The sequence below is a fragment of the Arctopsyche grandis genome, chromosome 1 (assembly GCF_051622035.1).
Source record: "Arctopsyche grandis isolate Sample6627 chromosome 1, ASM5162203v2, whole genome shotgun sequence".
NCBI lineage: Eukaryota > Metazoa > Arthropoda > Insecta > Trichoptera > Hydropsychidae > Arctopsyche > Arctopsyche grandis.
This window is the reverse complement of record NC_135355.1, coordinates 39,059,815-39,086,944: the sequence shown is the minus strand read 5'-3', so window position 1 is coordinate 39,086,944 and position 27,130 is coordinate 39,059,815. Positions and strand designations below refer to the sequence as shown.

At 37.8% G+C, this 27,130-nt stretch overlaps 1 protein-coding gene and 1 long non-coding RNA gene across 2 annotated transcripts; both read right to left on the bottom strand.

Annotated features, from left to right (window-relative positions):
• Positions 1 to 723: 723 nt before the first annotated feature.
• Positions 724 to 4,624, bottom strand: LOC143911087 (uncharacterized). Its single transcript, XR_013260530.1, has 2 exons — positions 3,471 to 4,624; positions 724 to 2,651 (listed from the first exon to the last, which is right to left on the bottom strand). It is a non-coding gene; the product is annotated as an uncharacterized LOC143911087 (long non-coding RNA).
• Positions 4,625 to 20,756: 16,132 nt separating this feature from the next.
• Positions 20,757 to 23,865, bottom strand: Cdc2rk (cyclin-dependent kinase 10). The gene is made up of 7 exons (XM_077442543.1): positions 23,594 to 23,865; positions 23,444 to 23,516; positions 23,172 to 23,346; positions 21,711 to 21,913; positions 21,411 to 21,638; positions 21,117 to 21,335; positions 20,757 to 21,037 (listed from the first exon to the last, which is right to left on the bottom strand). Exons 1-7 carry the CDS (start codon positions 23,801 to 23,803, stop codon positions 20,859 to 20,861), a joined length of 1,287 nt encoding a protein of 428 aa, XP_077298669.1. The 5' UTR covers positions 23,804 to 23,865; the 3' UTR covers positions 20,757 to 20,858.
• Between the last annotated feature and the right edge of the window lie 3,265 nt (positions 23,866 to 27,130).

Here is a 27,130-nt window from a genome sequence, read left to right as displayed (position 1 = left end):
TGCCACTGAAGTATAATAAATAAAAATAAATACAGTAATTTGCCTTGATTCTTTTTATTTACTTCACACATGCATATGTACATGTATATTTACGAATATATATAACATATTAAGTTTTTATTAAATTATTCTTAGAAAATAGAGCGATGAGGACACGAAACCATCGATGAAACCCAAATAAACAGTATAAATTTTTTGTCTCATTATATAATGTTGAGTCTGTTGATTCCAATTTGCTTTGCCTTCCATTAATTATTTTGCTTGCTTCCATTGGAGCGTTTCCTTTTCACTGTGCTGCAATCAACATAGAAATACGATGTAGTAAAAAAAAAAAACCTGATACCGTATAAAAAGTTATACGTTAATAAAACAGGAAAACATTGGTATATTATTGAATCCAAAAGTATGTAGGTACTTACATCAGTTACTGATTTGTGTTATCAGTTTGTATTGCTTCAGTCATCAGGATTTACATGCTTGCTTGTCTCCGGACGAACTCGTCTACGGGTGCGATTGTTGGCCTATTACACCGCCAGGATTTCTCCTAGCAACTCCTTGATTATGCAGACATCAAGTGCCATGAATCTGGAAAAATCAAATAAATAAGTGTCATTTTAAAATGCCGATTAGTAAGGAAGAAACATATATGTATGCTATTTATTATTTATATATATATATATATATATATATATATATATATATATGAGTAATTTATCTTTATTTATGTGTATATGCATGTATAATGTTTGTATGTTTATGGATGTATGTAATGTATGTGTATGTGTATATGTATATGTGAATATATATATGTGTAGGTGTGTATGTGTATTTTTATATTTATGTATGTATGTATGTGTATTTGTGTATATATGGATGGTGTACATATATGTTTATATAATTGTCTTTGGCCAGGAAGGTGCATTGGGTTTACCTGTTAGGCCTTCTTGGTGTAAATTAAATAAAAAAAAATAAAATAAAATAACATAGAGCAGTTTACCAGTAAGGTGGATGAAGATGATTTGTGGATTCGAAGATGTTTTGATAAAACCAAAACTATTTGTGGCTTATGTTGAATCCCAAGATCATATTATTTGACGTTGGCAATTAAAACAATGAAAATAGCTTCTTATTATTTCGAGGTAGCTGTGATTACTTACAGCCGTTATGGAGGCATTATTAGTAGATGCGAAACTGGTGAAAATATCACACCAAGAAACGGATACGAACTTGGCCGAGCCCCCTCTCGCTCGACAGAATTCGTAGCAGAATTAATAACAGAACTTCAGAACTCGTGCACCTTTTTTTGTGAGATAGGGTGACGCAAGCAGAAGGAATTCCTGCGAGGAGTCGTCCTTCAGGGATTGAATTCACGCTCACTAATGGAGCAAGTGAATGGATCCAAACAGCCCTGAAAAGACGATTTTCATCAGAGAATCTTGTAACAGTAGAAATATGACCCATGACCGGTGCGATCCTCAAATCCAACAACTTAAAAACACGCAATTGGAGCATCTAAAATGAGATACAACTTGATCTATCAAGGACCACCATCGATGGGAAAGACAATAGTGGTTTTAATGTTTTGAGTCGATAAAAATCGATTATATAGGTCCCAATCCCATCTCCCAACCACATAAATTGTGACCCCGCCAACAGCCAGAGTCTGGAAAAGTGGAAACGGAGATGAAACGAGAACAAAAATAAACAGTGACCAATACAACCAAACGTACTTCTTCGCTGGTATAAAGAACTCTTCGGCAATTCACTTTGATATGTATTTCTTTGTTTTATAGGTTAGCCCGTGAGGTTCTCGCTAAATCGTGTAGAGATCCATATTGTGGGTGCATTAATTATTCTTTAAGGATGAAACCAAAAAAAATTAAATTAGAAGCTACCTATGTACACACACATGTGTATACTTCGATTATACTATATAAATTTAAAACTTTTATGCATCTCCATTGATTTTTTAAATAGCAACCTTGTTTGAAGTTGAAATAACTTTGTATGATACAATCGAAGCTTGTTTTGAGTCGATAAAAATAATCGATTATATAAGCCGCACCTTTGATGCGATAGTCGATTAATACCATCAGACTCATTGAACAAGTCAAGTTTAAAGAACTCTTCGGCAATTCACTTAGATATGTATTTCTTTGTTTTATAGGTTAGCCCATAAGGTCCGCGCTAAATCGTGTAGAGATCCATATTGTATGAATTCTTTAAGGATGAAAACAAAAAAGATTAATAACGAAAGGCTTTGATTTCGTTCTCAAGAAATAAAAAGTCTGGGTCCGAAAATGATCGGAAAATCGAGTACTTGTAATTCAAGCAATCCCGCGCAAAGATAAAGATTTATATTGGAGTGCAATTTCGGCCCATACTTCGGCGATAACATAAAATGTTCCAAATCAGTACAATTCTTCGTGTACTGTATACGTACATATAAAATAACAACCTCAAAATAATTCGACGTCGTGATTTAATCATACCCTTAATCAACATGTATGAATGTTGTTGCGTGGGCGTGAGTAGGGGTTTCCAGATCAGATCGAAATGATACTAGTGGCGAAGTGTTCACATCTTGGGATAGTCAAGTTTCGAATGAATCAACGTAGCAATCCGCTGAACTTTTATATTATATGGACGGACTTGTGTTGGTTACGACCTATTTCCCCCTCCATTCAATCTAATGCTCTATAAGTTGCAATGCGCACGCACGGTCAGACAGACACGTAAAATCAGTCACTCGAGCCCACTCATACACACGGCAGCCGCTGGCACGCAACTTATAGAGCAAGCCAGGAAAGGATAGAATAACGGCTGCCAAAGTCAATATTCTCATTCGAGCTCTCACTAATTGCGAGTTTATTATCACACTGTTTACAGTGAGTGACATTATGAGCATAACATATCCAGTCAGCAAAATCTTACAAGACCCTAGCATAGACGTCGCGATGGCAAAATCAAAAATAGATTCGACGCTCAAGGTGTATGAGGACATGAGAGCTAATGCTGATAGCCACTTTGCTCGTATTGTTGAAGAGGCGAAGGCAGTTATGGAAGAGTTGGACGTGGAGATCAGTGTTCCTCGTCTTACAGGCAGACAAAGACACAGGGAAAACTGCGATCATAATGATGATGCTATGACATATTGGCAAAGAACTGTTTTTATTCCAACACTGGACCATGTTACGACTGACATGAGAAAGTTTTGCTGAAGAAAATATTTATCATTTAAAATTCAACATACTTTTGCCCTCACAACTACTAAAACATGCCGGTAATGATCTGGCACATAAATTGAATCAGTGCTTAACTGAACTATCGTTCTTTGAAGGAGAATCACCCTTTGTGATTAAAAAGTGATTAATGGGAGAGATCCTTCAATATAAGCACATAAACATAAACGCCCTTAATTATCCTGTGATTCTGTTATGCAAGCCTTGTCTGTTTGTCCTAGATCTTACTATCCTACTTTGCACACGCTGTACAAAATATTTGCTTGTCTACCTGTATCTATTGCTACAGTAGAAAGAAGTTTTTCAACATTGCTGCGTACAAAGACATGGCTGAGGTCGACAATGAAGGAGGATCGACTTAATGGCTTTAGCTCCTTCCTCACCGTCGCCTTCAAGCCAAGCATCGGACAGCCTTGATCTTTTTGAATAAAATTTTGTATGTTTTAGTTTTATGTAACCATTTTGTAAGTTTGTAAGTGAACTAAGCTTAATGCAAGCGGTCATTCGCGTTATTTATGAGAATGATGTAGTTTTACAGACGATTTTCTCATTCGGCTACCTCAAGATATAATAACTACTGGTATTGCAATCGGAGGAAGTAATATTGCCAAGGACGAGCAATGACGATACTCGTCGGTACGGACCAATAGTCCAAAATACATTGAACAAAATTAAAAACCCAAAAAAGGAAATAGTAGAGATTGTTATCGAGAAAAATTGTAGTTTTCCAGCAAATTTTTCCATTCAGGTACCTCAAGATTACTGGTAACAGACCGGGGAATTAGGCCTCCTGTGATGAGAGAACTTGCTACCACCGCAAGGGTGACTTTTTTTGCAACAAGTTTCTCTTATCATATATGTATATGCATATATGATAAGAGAAACTTGTATGTATATCCCATTTTATGAGGTCCGAGGTTCGGAACTTGTTTACTGGACAACCACAAGTCATCACGACTTACGTACCACGTAACACCAAAACCAACCAACACACCAACACCAACTCGACAAACCGCTTACAACGCACCAATGGCTGACAACGGATATACAACACAACCCGAAAGGCAACAAGGAGTCTACAAAGGTAGACCCGAAAACCGTAGAAACCCTCGCGCTATACAGTCTTCTAGACCTGACGCGCAAACCCAGTCATCTGGTAGTAGGCAGTCGAAACCGCCACTTCCCAAAACCATCCCAAAAGGAGGAATGGCGCAACGGGGGCCACCCCCCACACGAGATGAGATAGTGGAAAAGCCCACCGCTCTCGAGACTTCTGCGTTCCAAAGGAACCAAGTAGTCAAAGAGGCGAATATTAATGTGACTTTCACACCCTCCCTCGCCGCATTTCCCGAGATTGTGCGCATGACGCACCGGGAGATAATGTATTGTTTGTAATTTGGCCAGGAAGGCGCATTGGGGTTTACCTGTAATGCCTTCCTGGTATGTAAAAAAAAAAAAAAAAAAAAAAAAATAATAACTTTGTTTATATTCCTCTTGAATCTATTTTCAAAAAATACTCTGTTTGATTCAACACACACATAATAGGAAAACGGGGCATATGAATTTCGTGCATAAACACAATTTATAAATTCTTAAAAATTAGAGCCCTGTAAATCCTGTGTCATTTATAGATAAAAAATAAATAAGCATCAAAAATATATATCGTATACAGTTAGAAAATAAGTTCTTGAATATGTCTTATATTGTATTGTATTTTCAGAACCAACGAAACTGTAAATTCATACATTTACACTGAAAACTTTCCAAAATTAAGTCCAAATTATAGTATCACATAATTCAATCACTCGATTATTATAACTAAGTTTGCCATTTCTCAGAGTTTGACACATATTTTGAGACTGTTCATTCAACAAAAAGGCTAAAAGTCAGGACGCACATATTACATTTATATTGATTTTTACTTTATTCTATACCCAATTTTATGCAAACGTCTTTTGAAGCACTGCAAAGAACAATCAACCAGTAACGATTTCAATACATATTATGACATTATAGATTTTATATCAACGAGCCACTTGCTATCGATCAAATTTACCCTTCACTGTCATAACCGTCAAGATTAACATTGCGGGAAGTAATGCGTCACTGAGATGGACCACTGAAGCTCCCGCCTGAAACACCGGGCCCGGGAGATTACAGCCAACCCGTCCTCGGTATGAAAGTGACAATGAATGGGAGATTAGTGGTTCACATCTGAAGGTCTTCAGCACTCCCCGGCGGCTGCATTCGGCGGCTGATCAACGACCCGTTGGCAATTAGTTAAGTAACACCAACGTCCGCGGCCTTAAAGTTGCACGGGGGTGCACAAATTTCCAAGGTTTCAAAATTCTTAGCCCGCAATGTCTAATCCAGATTGGTTACAAACAATAAAAAAAAAAAAAGAGACTGAAAATGTATATAAAAACAATATGTATTGAGACCTATCTGCAGTTTGAGATGTTAATTGGGAACAAAAAACTTGAATATTAGTCGAAAAAAAAATGTCTAATTTAGACATTTTTTATTTATTAAGTCACGTCCTTTCTTTGCCCCAAAACTTAATATGTATGCCAGTTTATCAAAATCGGAAATAAAATTATTATTTTGAATAAAAACAATAATTTTATTTTACTACCGCCATCTATGTTCAAAACTAATAAACAAACGATGGACAAACGTCAACGACTATTTCGCTGGGCAGATATCAAACGCGTGTTACACGATATTTTTGCACCATCGTAATAGCGAAGGATCCATTTACTTATATTGATGACCAAAATGAACAATATGGCAATAAGTATGAAAACGATCGGATAAGAGGCAAACTTTTTCCTGAATTGTAATCGTAAGTGAAACTTAATGTAAAAAACAAACAAATTATATAAATTGCAAAGTTTTTATATGTTATATATTATGGTGGTAGTTCAAATGTGTTAACAAAGTGCGAATGGAATTTTCTAACTGTATAAAATAAAATTCGTAAGGTCAAACTATTTAAGTGGAATGTAAAAGGTTACTTACTTATTTAATTTTAATCGATCAGACACGGCGAAAAGTATTTTGGCTGTACCAGTAATTGTGAGCATACCTAACTGGAAATAATTGTAGGATTCAATTTGTGAATGGGGTGTACGGGTGGTCTTATTTTGGTGGTAAATTCATCTTTCCAGGGACAGGTTGTCTCCAAGAGTTTAACGATGATGTTTTGAAAAAGACAATGGATCTAAACACAAGTCTTAACGTTGTATTCAGACTTCGTCTTCGGGTAGTCTACTAACATACTGAATACGAATATAATTCAGAGACGCGAAGTTAAAAGAAAATATTCATTTATCTCTTCGCCATACTATCTTTTTTTTCACTTATGGATATAATGTATTTAACTCTAATGATGTCTTTAGTCATTGTTAACATGCGCGACTTTTCAACATTTACTCATGTCTCCAAAGGTAAAAGTATTTGCAAGTGGAAATACACTGCACTTGGAATACTATACAACTCTTTTGACTCAGGATCATCTTACTGGAATCAATATTGACTTTGTCGGTCTTGTTACAGATCGTACATCTTCTACTGCATTTGTTTATAAGCCCGATTCTTCATTGGAATCGGCTGTTCAACTTTTAGCAAGTTTTTAAGAATATGAATATTATTTACGGTGGATGATATATTAGCTCATCCTATGGGTGATAATGGCTACTAGGAGATGTCATCAAGCAAATAGTTATGATGATGATATACCAGTTTATATGGAAGTTTACAGGATTCTAGTGCACACATGGACTGTACACAATGCGAAACAAACAGCTGGAAAATGCGTTCATTCAAATCCATGCTTTTGAACAGGAAGACGTCATACCAGAACAACACATGGATGATAACCAGTTCCAGACGTCACAAAATACAGTGACAAAAGGATGAGTTTAAATTTAATACTCATAATATCTTTAGATCAAATTTAAAGCAGTAAGAATCGATTACTGCTATTCATTATAGATAATACTGGGACAGGAAAATCTTCCCTATTACCACAAGCTTGCCGACGACATCAACGGTTCCATTTTCTGCACCACTTTCTAAGTTACGGAAGTCGCGACCAATTAGAACGGTTGAGTCGATCACTAAGAATTTTTAATGTCATGTTAATTTATTTTTCTCTATTTCTTTTCTTCCATTTATGTATTTTTACTTGTATTTTCATGTACTTTTTACCATTCTTAATCGGTGTAGCACACTTGTTGCTTTGGAACAATCTGTTAGACGAGTAGGCTTGATTAATTTATGTATAATACAATATGAAATGCTGTGCATGATCAATTCAAGGCCAAAGCCATTAAAGAACAATGACAAGTTATTTGGAGGTATCAAAATGGTCTCCCTCGGTTGCTTGGACAGTATTGACGTATTTTTCTGTATACGTATTGTAATGTCGTGCTTTAACCGCTTAGACGCCCAGCCGACGCGCTGAGCGTATAATAGATACGGCTGTTTGCTCCTTAAGGCGCTTTGGGCAGCTAAGCGGTTAAATCAATTTACAACCGGTGTGACGTGATCTATCTGGAGGAAATGTTCTCCAAATCTTAGATCGTTGGCATTCTTGAGGCCACCTCCGAAATAATCTTGGTTGCGCGAGTGGAAGATGACTCCTCGCGGACGCCTGACACTCACACTCAGCTGATTGACCTCAAGCTAGCGGATAGTCTAATAAAGGACTCCCGTGGAGCAGGCTGTTCTTCGCCCCTTGGGCTATATAATGCTGAAATTGGAAAAGTTCTGATGATGCGAAAAATCCAGGGATGCTAATTTAAAGCCGAGAATAGCTACGACAGCTGCAGCGAACGGTATTCAATAACCGAACCTTGAGCTATATAAAGTTGAATTATCATTGTCCGCCGTGTTTGGACGAGGATTTGTCCTAACGAAACACCATCTCTCTACGAGAGCTGCAGCGAACGGTATTCAATAACCGAACCTTGAGCTATATAAAGTTAAATTATCATTGTCCGCCGTGTTTGGACGAGGATTTGTCCTAACGAAACATCATCTCTCTACGAGAGCTGCAGCGAACGGTATTCAATAACCGAACCTTGAGCTATATAAAGTTGAATTATCATTGTCCGCCGTGTTTGGACGAGGATTTGTCCTAACGAAACACCATCTCTCTACGAGAGCTGCAGCGAACGGTATTCAATAACCGAACCTTGAGCTATATAAAGTTAAATTATCATTGTCCGCCGTGTTTGGACGAGGATTTGTCCTAACGAAACATCATCTCTCTACGAGAGCTGCAGCGAACGGTATTCAATAACCGAACCTTGAGCTATATAAAGTTGAATTATCATTGTCCGCCGTGTTTGGACGAGGATTTGTCCTAACGAAACATCATCTCTCTAAGAGAGCTGCAGCGAACGGTATTCAATAACCGAACCTTGAGCTATATAAAGTTGAATTATCATTGTCCGCCGTGTTTGGACGAGGATTTGTCCTAACGAAACACCATCTCTCTACGAGAGCTGCAGCGAACGGTATTCAATAACCGAACCTTGAGCTATATAAAGTTAAATTATCATTGTCCGCCGTGTTTGGACGAGGATTTGTCCTAACGAAACATCATCTCTCTACGAGAGCTGCAGCGAACGGTATTCAATAACCGAACCTTGAGCTATATAAAGTTGAATTATCATTGTCCGCCGTGTTTGGACGAGGATTTGTCCTAACGAAACATCATCTCTCCACGACAGCTGCAGCGAACGGTATTCAAATAACCGAACCTTGAGCTATATAAAGTTAAATTATCATTGTCCGCCGTGTTTGGACGAGGATTTGTCCTAAAGAAACATCATCTCTCTACGACAGCTGCAGCGAACGGTATTCAATAACCGAACCTTGAGCTATATAAAGTTAAATTATCATTGTCAAAGTTAAATTATCATAGCTAAGTACAACTTCGATGTCATCGAACAAGATATTATCTTATACAATGCAATAGATCATTCTCAATTAATTATGATGATGGTGATACCAATATATATGGATCCCATCAAACGCACTCGTATTGGAATGACTTTAAGTGATGCCCTTAAAAGAATGTTTTTTGATCACTATGCTGGTTTCCTAATAACTGTGTCCAAGACACTAGGAGTCATGCATTGTGATGGTCGGTATTACTTCTTAGATTCACATTTGTGTGATCTAAAAGGTTGTATCGCATTTAATGGTAGGGCTTGTGTGATTGAATGAATGCGATACACTTGACGAACTTTTTCGTCATCGAACAAAAAAAAGGGAATCTCGTAACGTTCCGTTTACACTTAAATGTGACAACTTTTGATACTGGCGATGATCCTTTGCTAGTGGATAACCTACTTTCGTCACAAGACGCAATGAACCTTTCCTTTACAGTTGTAAATTAACCGTAAATAATAGGTGGTTCAGATATTTCCATGGAGAATATAGCAACCAAGCAGAAAATGACACCGCTCAAAGAGTGTACGTAAGACATCGAGGCCAAGACATAGACCCTTTTATGTCCAAGCTGGGCAAGATAGGTAAATTTACTTTATAGCGGCTCATCGAGGCACAGCCATAGATGTATGTAGAATGACATTCTATATCTATGGCTGTTATGGCTAATATTCTATATCTACACAATGTTGCGTGAGATATTAGAAGTATTGAAGTCCAGCATTACCGACAGAGAAGAAAATAAAAATAAAGACGCTGGTGAATTATTCTTGCTATCTTTGCTTGACGATTTTAAGTACATATATACCAAGTTCTTGCAAGGCAAGTGCAAAAATTGAGGTGATCAACCTAATTCAAAAATATCAGACATCATTTATTTCATTGAAGTGTGCAGGACATAACACAAGAAGTACCTAACAAATGAAAATTCTTCGGATGAAAGTGAACCAGAGGATGAAACACATTTAGCGGAATATAGAAAAATAACCACCGAAAATTTGATGCATCAAGCAAAACGGATCACAGAAAATACTGCCACCTCTGAGATAATGTTTTGAACTGAAGGAAAAATTATCCCGAACATAGTAAAGAATCTGCACATGTAATACAATTCACATTAGAAAAGGATTCTATTCAATTATCGGTGCAGACAATCATGAGACGGTGCCATGGAGCAAACCAAAAATAAAAAAAAACCCCGTAACACAGGATAGAACGTCAATTGTTCCGAGTTCAATCGATAAGACCAAAGGGGGACTGAAAGACCGAATTCGAAGTGGACTCTGCAAAAATGGGGTAACATATAATAATTCCCAGGATGTATGCTGTATCTCTAAATACCAAGATAAAAAAAAAACATTCTTATTTGTATTTCCTACTTTTATTTGTGGTCCCCTTGATATATATAGGAAAGCTTCAAACTTATGTTCGCAGAATGTACTTCAATAAAAAAAAAACGCAAGTGCAAAATAACAGGACAACCATCGGTTTTATGTATGCTAAAGATTGCTCAACAACAATCGTTTCCAGCAGAATATAAAGCTGTATTAAATAAGAATCCTATATCGAGTTCTAGTAAAATTCTTAACTTAAATCCTATATTAGTAAACAATTTGATACGAGTAGAAGATGAATCTGTAAGGCGAATGTGCACAAGTCGTAAAATCAAGTTTTCGAACAAATAAGGTCATATATATATGTATTTGAATCATGTACACACAGAATCTATAAATAACACATACATATTTGGATATTTTCTATGTATCAACTGAAAATCATTTTGAATTTTTACGTTAGTACTTGAAATTTTAAATACCCGGACCCGGCGGGTTTTGAAAGCCGGGTCGGGGTTTTAAGACATTACCCGGCCAGGTCGAGTCAAGTCCAGAAACCCTACCTTTATTGTGGGCTATCGCAAGAAAGTTTTTGATAGCATTTCCTTCTTCGTACTTCGTGGAAAGAGGTTTAAGTGTAGTTACCAATTTTCTTACGAAAAAAAGAAATCGGTTGCAAATCACTGAACGTGGAGATTTACGACTGTACCTTACGAATTTGAACCCAAATATTGACCAATTGATATCGGAGCATCCGGTTCATCCCTCTCATTAACAGAATTTATTATTTTATGTAAGAATTTTATTGTGTTTTGATTTGTTCATTTTCATTAAAAAAAAATTCAAAAAATTTAGAATCGAATATGATTTTCTCAGTCGTACTTTGGATTTTCAAGTGCTTAGATCTCGTTACGCGGTGTGTGTGTGTTGTGCTAAGACGCTGTTGTTTCTGTTAATTGTACGAAGATTATCTATTTTTATGTAAGTACATTTTATTTCAATATTTATATGTCCAGTTCTTCGATACAGCGAAGAATAAATCATCAATAATAAACATGGTTGTAAGTATGTCCAAATACTTCAGAGCCCGATATCGAAATAATAGATAATGACATAGAGAAAGTTAAACTAGAAATTGAACAGTCCTTGCAAGAAAAACTTGATCAAGCAAAGTAAATAATTGCAAAACTTGTCATCTGCTGTTTTGGATACCTAAATAATAATTTTAAAAATTCTTTATTACAGCTTCACCGCAAGCGTGGCATCTACAAAAAAAAAGGAGAAGAACTGAAGAAGAGCATCGAGAATTCAATCGGGATTGGATGGAGTCGTTCGCTTTCATATGCAACTCAGATGGCCTTCCGACTTGTCTCATTTGCCAAGAAAAACTCGCACACAATAAGAAATCAAATTTAGAGAGACACTTCACTAAAATAACATACTCAGTTTGCTAGTAAATATCCAGCCGGCGAAGAACGAAAAAAAGCTGTCGACGAGCTCTGTGAGAAGCTTTCAGATATGTTGCCAAGATCTATTGAAAACTCGGACCGCGTGGTAGTGAACGAGTATCTCGAAAACCTAGACATCACTTGGAAGTTCACTATATGTCGTACCAAGTTCGTGTTACCGACCAACTCAAGTGTTGAATCGTCTCAGCCTCCCTTACATAAACACTTACTTGCCATTAAATAATGTGGCAAGAATAGTAAGGGCCTCGCGGAATCAAGGTAATAGTAATATTTTCAATTCCGGATTTGCAGGAATGAATGAAGAAATGCAGTCAGAGCTGCATTTCAGCATCTCGCCATCTGCATGGGAAGGCGGTTCCCTCAATATTTTGTCTGCTTCATACAACATATAATAGACTTTTCAGTAAATTAAAAATGATCCTTCAAGATTGGGAACCCCATAGGGTAATGATGGATTTTGAGAGGGCAGCCATCAATGCCGTTCAAACCCAACGGCCAACTGCACAAGTAACAGGTTGCTTCCAGATAAAACTGGAACAACATATAATAGACTTTTTAGTAAATTAAAAATGATCCTTCAAGATTGGGAACCCCATAGGGCAGCCATCAATGCCGTTCAAACCCAACGGCCAACTGCACAAGTAACGGGTTGCTTTTTCATTTGTCCCAAAGTACCTACAGAAAAATCCAGGAATTGGGACTATCGGAATTTTATGATAACCAAGAAAGTGCAATTAGATTTAAAATGCTATTGGCATTAGCATTTGTTACTCCAGAAAAATGTCGTTGAAAGCTGGGAGGAACTCCTCCAAATTCTCAACCCATGGTTATTGGCACAAGAACTAGAAATCCAACAGAAGATCGATGATTTCCTCTTGTATTTTGAGGTCAATTACATTGGGAAAATCATGGCGAATGTCAGACGTGAACCTCGGGTAGCTGCCATAGACATATGGAATGTTTGAGCCCGAATATTAGATAACTATGGAAAAACGGACAACGAAGTGGAAGGCTTTCACATGAAAGTTGGCTATACAATATTGGAGTCCAATTTCCAAACCTATGGAAGTTCTTGAAGTCCCTTCAAGGTCTCCAAGCCGAAACCGAGAAGTTAGTGCAAGAATTAAACTCCGGAGCTGTGGGAAGACAACAGCGGCCGAAATACATACGCTTGGCAGAGAGGATACAAAACGTCACAGCCAATTTGGCTAATAAATCATTATGATATTGATACTGGTTTATATGGAAGTTAACAGGATTCCATCAATCGATAGTGTATCATTACATTTAGATCTCGCCATCTACATGAGAAGGCGATACAAACGTATCGTTGCATCGACTGCAAGTCAACGTTTGTTCATCTCGGATAGATGGAACAATGAGACTGGGGATCGAGAGATCGTTTCATTATTGGTGGCTGTTGATTGACAGCCATTGTCATCGGCGACAAAATCTACGCAACAGTTCGACCGTATACGTAAAAATATCAATTAATAAAGTGCAAATGTATTTAATAGAGTCCTATTATTGGAAATACCGCAACTAGATGATTCGGATACCGAATTTCACGTCATTTATGATTAGAACCAAAGCAGAGGAATTTAAGAGGTTATTATATTAAAGTAAAGAGGCTTGACACGACAAGGAGTAGAGGTGCAGCTCCTAAAAAACGAAAATTCACTTATAATATGTCGAATCTCTTCGCTTTTTAGATAGCACCAAAGAATCTCGTCCCACATCCCAGCAACGTAAGTGCTGAAGTCTGTATTCTACATACAGATATTACTGACAACCCCGCAACGCCATTGGAGTCACCAATGGTAATATAAAATAGGAGGAGTTGCATTAACATCAGATCTTTAACGGAAGGATTTTACTTCACTTCAAGATTATATTAATAATTCAAAAAATTTAAGTATATTTAATTCCAAAATGATTAATGAATTTTATTCAAATGTTCATATTATAGAATCAAACTTTAATAGTTCTCTAAGTTCTCATTGAAAACTGTAACGTTTTTGTTTACCGTGAACTAATTAAAACAATGGTTGACGGAAAAATTCGTAATACCCTTACAAATGTAGTACATATATAAATACCAAAATGTGTAGAGTGTTATCATTTCCAGCTGTTAAAGTAAAAATAGTACCGAATACATCACCATTAGTGGTGATGGATATACTAAAATACTATTTTATCTTTAGTGGAAAGGTGGAACAATTGCGAACGTATCATTAGATTGACTGCAAGAGGAGTCAACGCTTGTTCATCTCGAATAGATGGAATAACAAGACCAAGATTTGGGAGATCATGGCTCCATTGTCAACGCTTGTTCATCTCGAATAGACGGAACAACAAGACTGAGATTTGGGAGATCATGGCTCCATTGATAACGCTTGTTCATCTCGAATAGATGTAATAACAAGACCAAGATTTGGGAGATCATGGCTCCATTGTCAACGCTTGTTCATCTCGAATAGACGGAACAACAAGACTGAGATTTGAGAGATCATGGCTCCATTGATAACGCTTGTTCATCTCGAATAGATGGAATAACAAGACCAAGATTTGGGAGATCATGGCTCCATTGTCAACGCTTGTTCATCTCGAATAGACGGAACAACAAGACTGAGATTTGGGAGATCATGGCTCCATTGATAACGCTTGTTCATCTCGAATAGATGTAATAACAAGACCAAGATTTGGGAGATCATGGCTCCATTGTCAACGCTTGTTCATCTCGAATAGACGGAACAACAAGACTGAGATTTGAGAGATCATGGCTCCATTGATAACGCTTGTTCATCTCGAATAGATGGAATAACAAGACCAAGATTTGGGAGATCATGGCTCCATTGATAACGCTTGTTCATCTCGAATAGATGTAATAACAAGACCAAGATTTGGGAGATCATGGCTCCATTGTCAACGCTTGTTCATCTCGAATAGACGGAACAACAAGACTGAGATTTGAGAGATCATGGCTCCATTGATAACGCTTGTTCATCTCGAATAGATGGAATAACAAGACCAAGATTTGGGAGATCATGGCTCCATTGTCAACGCTTGTTCATCTCGAATAGACGGAACAACAAGACTGAGATTTGGGAGATCATGGCTCCATTGATAACGCTTGTTCATCTCGAATAGATGGAATAACAAGACCAAGATTTGGGAGATCATGGCTCCATTGTCAACGCTTGTTCATCTCGAATAGATGGAACAACAAGACTGAGATTTGGGAGATCATGGCTCCATTGATAACGCTTGTTCATCTCAAATAGATTAAATAACAAGACTGAGAAATGGATGATCATGGCTCCATTATCGACGGCTGTTGTTTCACAGTGGTTCATCAATGACAAAATTTACGTGACAGGCCGACCGTACAATCGACATATAGAAGAAATATCTATTAATAAAGTGCAAATGTATTTGGTGGAGTCCTATTCTTGGACGCACAACGCTGAGATGAACCAGGTAATTTCACGAAATTTGTGGTTAGAACCAAAGCGATATCTGATTGACGTCGTACTGTCGTCCATCATTAGTTGAAGACACATTCCGTGTCTGATCAGTGATTCGGATATCCAAAAGAAGATAACCGAATCGAGTAGAAAGATATGGCCTAATCCACTCATTCCTGAAATTCCCCTTACAATTAGACCCGTAAGCCTGTCATAGGTACTGTTATGTAGTTACCACAATAATCGAATTCCCACAATACTGCTCAGTATGTTACATTTCTCTGATAATGTAACTCAAAATTCTGGGGATAAATTATAAAAAACGAAACTCCTAATTGACCACACGTGTCAAATTTTCAAGCAGACTGAGAACCCCTATAAAAAAAAACCTATGTATCGACGAAAGCATTGTTGTTTTCAAAGGACGTCTAGCTTTTAAACAATTCCTTCCAATGAAACGACATCGACTCGGAATAAAGACGTTCGTTTTATGCGATGTAAAATCATCATATACTGTGGAGACAGAACAGAAATAACTGACGAACACGGGCTAGGTATGTCGGGAGTGATTGTTACTACTTTACCCAAGGACTACATTGGTAAAGGTCATATATAGTCTTTGGGTAGACAATTGGTAAACCAGCCCCAACTGATTTATCCACTTGCATAGACAAAATGCATAAAACCAAACAAAAATATTACAAACGCATGCAGTATCGTACGTAATATTAGAAAACGAATGCCCAAACGGGACGTACACATGCTCACTACCATTCATGACGACATTTTGACAATTTGTGCCGACTGGCAAAACAAACAGACAGACAGGGGAAGCCACACTGAAACCAAACTGTGTGGTGGACTACAACAAAAACATGGGGGGGCTGTTGACAAGACTGACATGATGCTCTCAAGCTTAAATTGCTCGAGGATAACAGTTAAATGGTACTAAAAAGTCGTATTTCATATATTCGACTTATACTTACTGAACGCCCATAGTATATATATGAATGTTAATGTAAAAAAGACCAGTTTGGCTAGTTACCAGCTAAATATCCTGAAGCAGTCACTGGAAAAATATAGAGATTCACCGACCTTTCGACTACAGTCAACCACATCTTCATCAGGATCCGGGCCGCCACGCATTACGTCATGTGATTTGGCGAGACATACACCGCCATATAGCTAAGTATGTGCAAATTCGCCATATAGCTATGTGCGATGTGCGGTTGTTCTTGTGCGATATTTATGAACAACCGTCTCGTTCTCCGACGAAAGGGTCTCTTAGACTGTATTCGTTGGGGGGTTGGTGGCCTCATATTGAGGGCTTTAAGGGTCAAATTCCTTGACCTTTAAAGCGGGCTTAGTATAATACTCACAGTAATGAGCGTGTATAGGGATCACGTTAAGAAAAAATTGTTGTTTTACAAAATCATGCCGTAAGGATTGTTAAGATTGAAAAAACTTATGTTAAGAGTTGATCTGTTTCCCGCCAAATGTAGCGTCCGGCCGCCATTTTGAAGAACGCTAACCGCTCAGCTCGCGGCGGCCATTTTGAATTACCGGCAAACCAATAAAAACATAACCCCCAAGATGTCAAGGTTGCGAAAAACATTTGAAAATAATTTTAAAAATACTCTGGAATTGCACTTATCGGTGTGCATTATCATTATAAACTCGATTTGATTTGCCGGAATATATACTATATATAAAAACAACGTGTCGGTAAATATGTGACGGACAACGGGCGCACTATGGGTAACCAATTATCGTATCATTTTTTCTCATTATCTTCAGTTTTTAAATTGCAACCAATCGTTTCAATTTCTTTTCGAAACCACCCAAATCAACGGGCACAACACTAGTTAATAATATAAACGATTGTGCAAAATGGATTGCATTGTATGCTAGTCTAACAAATTCATGGTGGATTGTCTTCCAAGTCGATAAAAAAAAAACGACATCGGATATTAATGTTTGCACTGCAAACATAATAAAGGAGTGACTTCTGGATAAATGTATATAGAAGACTCAAACAAAATATTCCGTAGACCAATCAATATACGTAGTCATTGGAAGGTGATTTTGCCAGTGTCAATGGCAAAATCCTCGGCTGGACGGATACGCACCATTTCGTGTATAATACACATCGAATGCGATATTTTCCACCTCGTTGAGGATATTATTTTAACATATTTATCTGGTAACCTGCACTCATCATTACTTTCTTAATTAGAATGTGATGTATGAGTGGAATCTTAATCTACTCTCTTCCGTTTGGGCCTCGCTGTGATTTTATTTTTTATTCATATTTTGTTTGATTTATTTTACTTTTCCGTTCTAATTTGTATATTTTTATGTACTATTTTAATTGTATTATTATTTTCCTTTTGTTACTTTTTTATTATTATTTTATTTTACCATGTTTTCAGCTTTTTAATTTTTTACTCATTTTACTTGTATTTATATCTTTGTTAAATGTAGGCCATTGTGGCGCATTAGGTTCTTCCTGTAATGCCACAATGGTCCAAAATTATTAATATATAATATTGGGGTAACCTGTGAAGACGATTGTGGTGCGTTTATTAAAATAATATATATATTAAAATAATATATATATTAAAATAATATATATATTAAAATAATATATATATTAAAATAATATATATATTAAAATAATATATATATTAAAATAAAATTTATATTTAAATATTACCCCCCCCCCCCCCCGAGAAGTGACAATGTGGTACCTCAACAGCAAGTTATTGCCAAAATACGGTCCAAATTTCTTAGCAAACAAAACATTGCATTGACTATTTAATGGATGAAATTCTCCATCCAGGTTTTTTGCTTAATTAGCAAACGAAATGGTTTGGTTAGAAGATTTGCTTCAGATTTTTCCACGGAAATGCAAAAATTGGTCGTTGATGAATGTTTAAAGTTATGATCGATATAATTTTTTTTTTCACGATTACACTTGAAAAGCGATACGTTTACAATAAGAGTGTAACCATCAACGCTTCAATAAGCGAATTATTTAGGGTTTTTTTGAAGTAATTTTTTTCATTATTTGGATCAATATGTAATTTAAAATAAATGTGTATCAACATAAGATATTAAAAACAAGATTTTTATCATTTATGTAGTGTATGTGATGACCCTGATTCTGGCCCGTCGTTCATTTGTACAAAACGGGCGTGGAGCGCGATAACGGGAACGCGCGCGTTTGCATGTGCATGTGCACGTGCACAAGTACACGTGTTCGGTGCAAGAGCATACACAAAAGTCGACAATGACAATGACAATGACAAGGGCACTTATCTTGGCAGAAGGCGGCAACGGCAACGGCAACGGCAACGGCAACGGCAACGGCAATGGCGATCGTCAGGTTCGCTGGAACCGGTAGCGATGGCGATGGCGGCCATGTTGGACGCGAGGCCGGCACGGAGCTCAGCTCGCGACGACAGCCCAACGGCTTCTGCGGTTACCCGCCAACGTCCCCTCTATATATAACCTCGCCCGGATCGCGCACGGCCGCCAACTGTTTCGTTCGACAAACACCGAATTTCAACTAAACTTTCATTTGAAATTGTATCTAATTTAACTCAAATTACACGTAAAACACGCTTCTCAATTCGGAAATATATTGTAATCAATTTTTTATGCGGCGTGAGTCTAGTTTCTTCGCTTTTTCGATATGGCCGTTCACACTTGTCCGCAAACCCAGACGTGACGTCACGGTATCACCTCTTCAGATTGAAATTTATCGATGTACCGTTTTATTTGTTGGAACATTCAATCGAACGATTGCACGAAGGACATTTTTTTTTATTTATTTAACGATAACGTATGTTCGAAACTCGGTTCTACCGTTGTCGGAGCAATTTATTTGTAAAAATGGCACAATAACGAATTCATTATTGATTTGTTTATATGAATTTTATTTTTAATCGTTCGAAAACTATTCTACTCATGTATTGTAGTATAATTTAACATAATATCTTCATATTTAAGGTGATGGATCAATTTAGATGCGTAAAACCCACTCAAAACATATTGACAGAGCTGTCATCTGACAGATTTTAAGAAACCTTCAAAATTTTAAATTTCTAGAAACCTTTATTATCACCGAAAAGTGAAAGACATTCTGCAACTTGTTAAATATAGTTATTAATACACGTTTACTCGACAGACATGTGTTGGAACAGAGTATTTTTAAGAGAAGATTAAGATTTTAGGATCTTAATGAGAAATCTGTACCTACATTATAATGATTAATGAGTTGATCTATCTTCAAAATTATTTGTATACTAGTATTTTTTATACAATACTAGTGACGACTGAGAATCATACAGAGCATTCTTCATATAAAAACAGTCATTTTTTAAACGATGAGTTATTGCAAATGTATGGTATTTTATTTAAGATATTTTTGTAATCATCGTAGGATGTATTGTTTTATTTTGTCAGTTTGACAATTCTTTGATAAATACATAGTAAAGATATAATTATTATGAAATCTGTAAAATTATATCAACTTAACTAGATTTTTATGTATGTACTATGAAATATAAGACACCTCCGTTCACAGATTATATTACATATAATAAAACTCAACAAATCAGCAGTTGTATTTGATCCTCATTGTTTTCATGTCCTAGCTTGTGTATTGTTGTAGTGTTAAATAACAAATTCCTTTAATGAAATGTGATCTTTATAAAATGCCAATTGATAGTACGAGTAAGCTTTTTACAAACCTCTTCTTTGTTCATTATTTATCAGGTTCAAAGATTACTTTGTCATATATGAGATAGTATTTTAATATATTTGTAGAAATTGGAAGACGGTACAATAATACATGACTCCATGTTGAACATGAGAATTTTAATTTTTTTTTTATCATATATTCAGTATGAAGAGAGGTTAATCGACTATCAAAAATCATTTGGTGTGTCAAATATAAATCGTTACCTTATTTTGAAAGGGTTTCAGCTGTTAGTTTAGAACCTTTTCACAGTGAAGTAACAATCTACATATATTTGAAATATTAAAAGATTTTTAAAGACACCCCTGATTCATACTCAATTTTCTCACATTTTGACCGAGTTTTTTCTAGCTGACACTATTGGGACAGTTTAGTTCACAATCGACAGTATTTTTAAGCATCGGTACAATCTATTAGATAAGAACTGACATACGTGTAAATATATACCCTGTTATCATTTAGAATCCACACATTACACATTACATTTATATAAAAAAAAATTTCAAACGCTTCTTTATTAAAACTTATTTATTTTTAAGTAAATACATACATTTATCATATCTTTTACACGGAAAAAAAAACCATTTTGCTTACAAATATATCAATTGATAAAAAATTTAGTCAACGCGTCTTTTTTTGACCAAAGAAGCAAAAAGATCAGATATGGCAGGGAGATTACTCGTTTGGTCGTTTGCTCCGGTGTTCATTGAGGAGTTTTGTCCGGAGCCATTATTTTTCGATTGCCCTTTCATGTTGCGATGTTGTGGAAAACTCGGCATCAACTTAGGATCACAGGCTAAATTAAAAAACATAGACATAAACATGGCAAACTTCAATACATCAACATTATCAACGAACGCTGAACGACAACTTACGAAGTGGAGCTTCTTTAAAATAGGAACTCTGAAGACATTCTTCGGCCGTCGCTCTCTTGTTTGGATCGTACATGAAGAGGAAATTGAGCAGTCTCAATCCTGCAGCCGACAGCCATGGGAATTTCTGTTTCAAATTATTATACGGCTGTTGTTTGAGGGTGAAGTTTTGCAGAGCGGGCAGGGAGCTGAACTCGGGCCATATCGCATCGGACGGAGTACCTGACATAATTAAAAATATATAAAATAAGCAGATCTAATGAATATTTTCAATGGTTAGGTTCAGAGATCACAAACCCAACAGATCGACGATCAATTCCAGCTGAGCGATTTCAGTACGACCCGGCAGCAACGGTTTGTGAGCAAGTAATTCTCCCAGTATGCATCCAGCCGCCCACATATCCAAAGCGGGAGTCTGTAACGGAGCTTGGAGCAGTAATTCCGGTGCTCGGTACCACAGAGTCACGACTCGTGGAGTCATACCCCGAGGCGGGAGACCAAGCCATCTTGCAAGACCAAAATCAGCTATAAAGTAAAAAAAAAATCAGTATTTTCTAAACATTGTATACATATACGTATGTGATAGTATTATTATACCTATTTTAACGCAGCCTTTATCGGTTAATAATAAATTTGAAACTTTTAAATCTCTGTGGACTATGTAGTTGGCATGTAAATACTTCAGACCTTTTAAAACTTGCAACATCAAACATTTGATTTGTGATTCTGTAAACGGAGACGCCATGTTGTCTAACAAGGATGCCAAGTCTTGTTCGCAATACTCCATTGATAGAAATATGCTGTAATAAAATTAAAATGAGTGAATACAGGAAGGACCAGCTGTGAATACAAAACAGACCCTGTGAGGCTCGAAAGGAAGAGAGAAGATCAAAATTCAATCATACATCACATGAAAATAATGATGAGTGCAGGCTACCGGACAAATAGGTTAAAATAATCTCTGGTAATCTACATTTACTGAGGTGGAGAATATCACATTCAGGCACGGCAGCAACGATTTCATTAAAAAAACGGAAATCTTTTGGAATAGGAGCCATCCGATAAAGATTGTGCGGGCAGGAGGTACAACCATCAAAAGATGATATCTTTTTATTTTATAATTTGCTCAAAAGAGTTTCTCAAGCTAGATGGAGAAATTTACAATGAGAATTCTTTATGGAGTACTGGTAGGTAAAAAGCTCGGGAGTTTGTTTTATGTAGTTATTTTTAACCGTTTGCCCGCGGCTGTCTTCTATGGAAGCTTTGCGCGACAAGTCTGTAGCGCGGCTGTCTTCCATAGAATTTCTGAACTATGCACGGGATTTTGAGCCTTATATGCGCCTATTTCAACTGTTTTAAGGTTCAAAATTGGTTGAATATATTACTGAAGGTTGAATGCCATCTATTCAATTTGCTTAAAATTCATATATACCAGTCAAAATTAGTTTTTTGTGGAACCATACTGAAACCTATTTTATGTGACGTCACGTCTGTTGAACAATGGCGAGGATACGTCTCAATTGTATGAAGAATGATTATTAGACAATTAAGCCAAAACTATGAGATATATTATGTATTTTATTGTTTAAAATAATACTTTATGTGTTAATTAACATATCTGGTTACTTGAGTAAATATTAAAATCTGTATCTAAGGTCGAAAACTCGATTGCCAAATTAGCGAAAAAGGTGCCGCCTACAGGGCTTGTTATACTAATGAAATTGAAAAAAGTCAATATTTTTCGTTAGTTTGTGATATATTCAAGAGAGTATTTAGTGTCAAAGGTTGACAACTAAACACAAATAATAAAATAATCGAATCGGTTTCAAAAAACGCTTGGCGATTAAGTGGTTAATGGTCAGATAATTTGATAAATTGGTAAACTCTGATAGAAAACGATCGACCTGGAGTCACAAATCCAAGGTCTGGTCAGCAGAAACTAGTGGGATTTGAACCCGTGACCACGTTGTTGCAATGTGTAACCTAGTATTTGGATCCTGAGCTTATTAGAAATATTCACAAGCTTATAAAGCAAGAAATAAAAGCAATAACATATACCTTTCCAAACTTTTTCCAACTAATACTTCCTTCAACTGTACGATGTTTTCATGCCGGCAAGATAACAATACTTGTATCTCGCGCAATCCACTCAAAGGCAGTCCATCTTTTTCCACTTCCATTCTCACTTTTTTCAACGCGACAATATTACCGTTGACTTTATCCTTGGCTCGGTCTGAAAATCAAAATCAAAATAAAAAAAAAACCTGTAAGCCACACACACAAGCGATAGTATATAATACGCTAATAAAATTGCAACAACGGTAACTTACAAACTATACCATAGGTCCCCTCACCGATGCGATTTAACTTTTCGAATTCTCCGACAAACCTACATTTACCGAACTGTAACAAGCAAAAAAAAAAAAACAACAATGAAATGTATGTATGTACGAATTATGTTTATAGTGTATATAGCTCACGATGTCTTTGTCTGGTATTTCGATGGTTTTGCCGTTGCGGAATGAAATTAGCAGTGGTTTGCGGGGCGAGGGGGCGTGCGGGTCTGAATCGGAGCCCGGGGGCAGAGCGCCTCCGCCCCCACCGCCGCCATCTTGACCTGCGGCTCCGCCCCCCATTTCGGAGCCCCCGTACTCGACTCGGCCCCCGACTTCCATCATGCCCACTGACATTACTGATCGGATCGACGAATTACGATTGTTGACAAGTGACAGGTTAGGTGGAGACGCCGACACAAAACAAGCGCGCTGGATTTGGTCGTAATGCATCCAAAAATGGCCCTCTTCTAATTTTATTTATTTCATTTTGCATACATATATCTTTAATTTATACCAGGAAGGCTTAACAGGTTGTAGGAATATAGTACGACTTGTGCTATTACGAATCAAAACCAGTGATCTCATCATCGATCCTGTACAAACATGCATAACTCAAGGGCAACGTCCCCTTTGACCATTCAAAAAGAAAGTGTTCGAGCTAAAAGCCCTCATGGCCGTTGGTTGTCCCCTTACGGCTTCGGCCTTTTTTCCTCACCTTTTGCACCGACCATCTGTCAGTCGCCCTTTATATTCCTTCCCGTGGGTTCGTATGTCCGGTGATCCCAGCGCGGACCGCCAGATGTAGCAGCCTCGTAAAACCCAGCCTTACTCAGGCAGGCTGGCCCGTGATTGACCCCTGCCTCGATCACGGCGAGCTCTCATTGGCATAGAAGTCCTCCGAGGAGTCTGACTTCTTATCGACTATGACACTTATCGACTACGGCCAGCTCGACCACGTGTTTCGACCCGAGGGAGCTCTCAGACGCTCCCGAGCTATCAACCAAGGTGATTGATGGGGCTGGTTCAGAGGTTCACCCTTCCTGACCAGCCAGCGCTCTCATCCACAGCCCCGCCATCAAGGGGCAGAGGCGCCGAGCAACTCTCCGGCTCGGCCATTCAAGCTCAATAAACGAAGTCGTAACTAAACTGACATTTCTAATTCCCCCACCCCGCGCCGTTCCAGAACGTGCTCGACGAGAGAGAAGACGACAACCATCACACATACACAGCCGCTGGTCATCTCCAAACAAACACATACACACATACAGCCCCTGCAGCTATCGAAACAGAAAGAGTTCATCGCTTGATCGTAAAACGAACGAAACCCAACAGTGATGTCATCAGGCAACCGCAACACATGTCCTAAAAATCGTTTACACGTGGCACACGACCGCATTCTTAAACGAACGACCTTCTGGCGCTGACCCCATAGCGCCCCGAAAACAGGTCAACACGTGTCTTGGAAATGAATACAAAGCATTTGCACACGGCACGCTTCAAGCCAGAACGTATATAAAGCGACGCACCAGCTCCAAACACCAGAGTGAACCTCTGGAGTTCAATCAGCTCACTTCTCAACCGAAGCTCAACCTCTTCGTACATACAATAACCATTGTAACAATTGAACAAAAATAAGCGATCCTCTTACAAACACAAACGGTGTTTTCTTAGACCGGCACACGGTCAACATATCTGTCCCGCATACTAAATTGATGACCACCGACTACTAAAAGGTAAACCTTAATGCACATTCCTGGCCAATTATAAACATCGATATACAATATTTTTTTAGAATTGTAGGAATCTCATCACCGTAATCGAAACCATCGAAATCTATTGCGACGGAGAATACATTTCTCACGCTCAACCATTGACGTCACCTCAAGTCGAAGAACACCTGCAGCCATTAAACTAAATCGAGTGGAACGACGCCAAACATTCGAGAAACGTCCACCCTAATCGACAAACCACATTCCTCGCATAACTCGCACACGTAAACACCACCTGCGACCAGTCACGTGGATCCCCAAAAGAATATAAAAGGAGGTCCACCCCAAACAACTTCAGTCGACCCACAGCAACAAGAGTCGACACACAGCAGCGGACCAGCCGAACGAGCCAGCAACACACTGCCGTATCCAGAGACTTGCTGAACATAGCCGAATGCCGAGCCAGCGACACTCTACCATATCCAGAGACCTTCTGAACATAGCCGAATGCCGAGCCAGCAACACACTGCCATATCCAGAGACATCTGAACATAGCCGGATCCAGAGCAACGACACATTGCAGATCCAGCGGCCCGCACGACACCAAGTCTCGAGAACACTACGATTCCAGCCGCTTCAACAACATATTTATACACTTGTATATTCAAACAATAAAGTACCTTATTCAAACAAACAGCAGTATTAACTACTAAAACACAAGACAAACTCGTCTATAATACATGTGGGACTGGTGGTGAAGAACACCTTCACAACTAGATCAGTCCCCATAACTGGTGACCCCGACGTGATCTACGCAGCCTTCACAGCATTCAACAGCGCTGTCAACACTACCTACCCCGCCTACAGAATAATGTTAACAAAGCTGCTTTGTTAACATTATACCATGTCCAGAGAAATATAATAATAATACAAGAGCCCTTACGAATAAATAATTGTTATCAATATTACGTGGTGCGTCTCTATAAATACGCTACAACGCATGGAATACAATCGGATCAATTTAATTATAAAAATGTATCCCATGTTGTTTATTGTGTGTTTTTGAATGCATTGTGCAATTTTTACCGATGCTTGCCCATTTTGCGAGTAATATAAACAAATAGATAAGTTTTTATCGGACATACGTCGAGCACCAAGCATCAAATACGACTGATGCTAAAATTATTTAGGAATGTCTGTGGACAATCGTCACTTGACAACAATATGACGCCTAAAGTCACTTCTATTAATATAACATTTCTCTGGGGTGGACCCTCTAGGCTCGGAAGCGAGGCTCGTTCGACCCACTCCTTCCTGTCATTGGTTGCTCTTTGACGAGTACAAACGAATGCGTGTATATTACATTCGCAATATGTGGAATATTTCCGTACGCTGCCCAACCGTCCGAAATTATATGCCAACCAGGCAGTATATGTCGGAGTATTTCATAAGGTAAAAGTCAAGTCAATTCAAGGCACGGCAATACTAAAGTACTCGTCAAAGAGCAACCAATGTCAGGATGGAGTGAGTCGACCGAGCCGAGAGGGTCCGCCCTGTCGAGAATTCCAACTTTTACCATTTTTTTAGGTATAATGTCAACAAAAATGCTTAGTTAACATTATGCCGTGTCATCAGATTAGGACTGCCAGGCGTCCCGGTATTCCGGGTTTGTCCCGGTTTCAAGCTTCTTGCCCCGGCATCCCGAAGGGACCTTTCGGAACAGCCAAATGTCCCGGTTTTCGATAGCTGCTTATTGACCTTTCATTATTCAAAAATACTGACCCCCGCAGTTATGAAACTGCACAAAAATGCACGAATCTCAATCTCACCGTAGATCCACATCCATGGTTAAAAAAAAAGCAAGAAAAGCGCGATTGAGAAAATCATTTTTTTTTCCAATCATCTTTGGCAATATGTAATTCTTTGATTCGATATGTATTCTTCTTTTCCAATACCTTTTCTATACTTTTGT

What these genes read in the sequence shown, in the direction of transcription:
- Cdc2rk (XM_077442543.1), bottom strand. Translation starts at nt 23,803, where the DNA reads ATGTCAGTGGGCATGATGGAAGTCGGGGGCCGAGTCGAGTACGGGGGC. An exon ending in GTTGGAAAAAGTTTGGAAAG is followed by an intron (nt 21,914 to 23,171) that starts GTATATGTTATT and finishes ATTTTATTACAG; the next exon opens with CATATTTCTATCAATGGAGT. An exon ending in TTTTAAAGAAGCTCCACTTC is followed by an intron (nt 21,038 to 21,116) that starts GTAAGTTGTCGT and finishes TTTTTAATTTAG; the next exon opens with CCTGTGATCCTAAGTTGATG.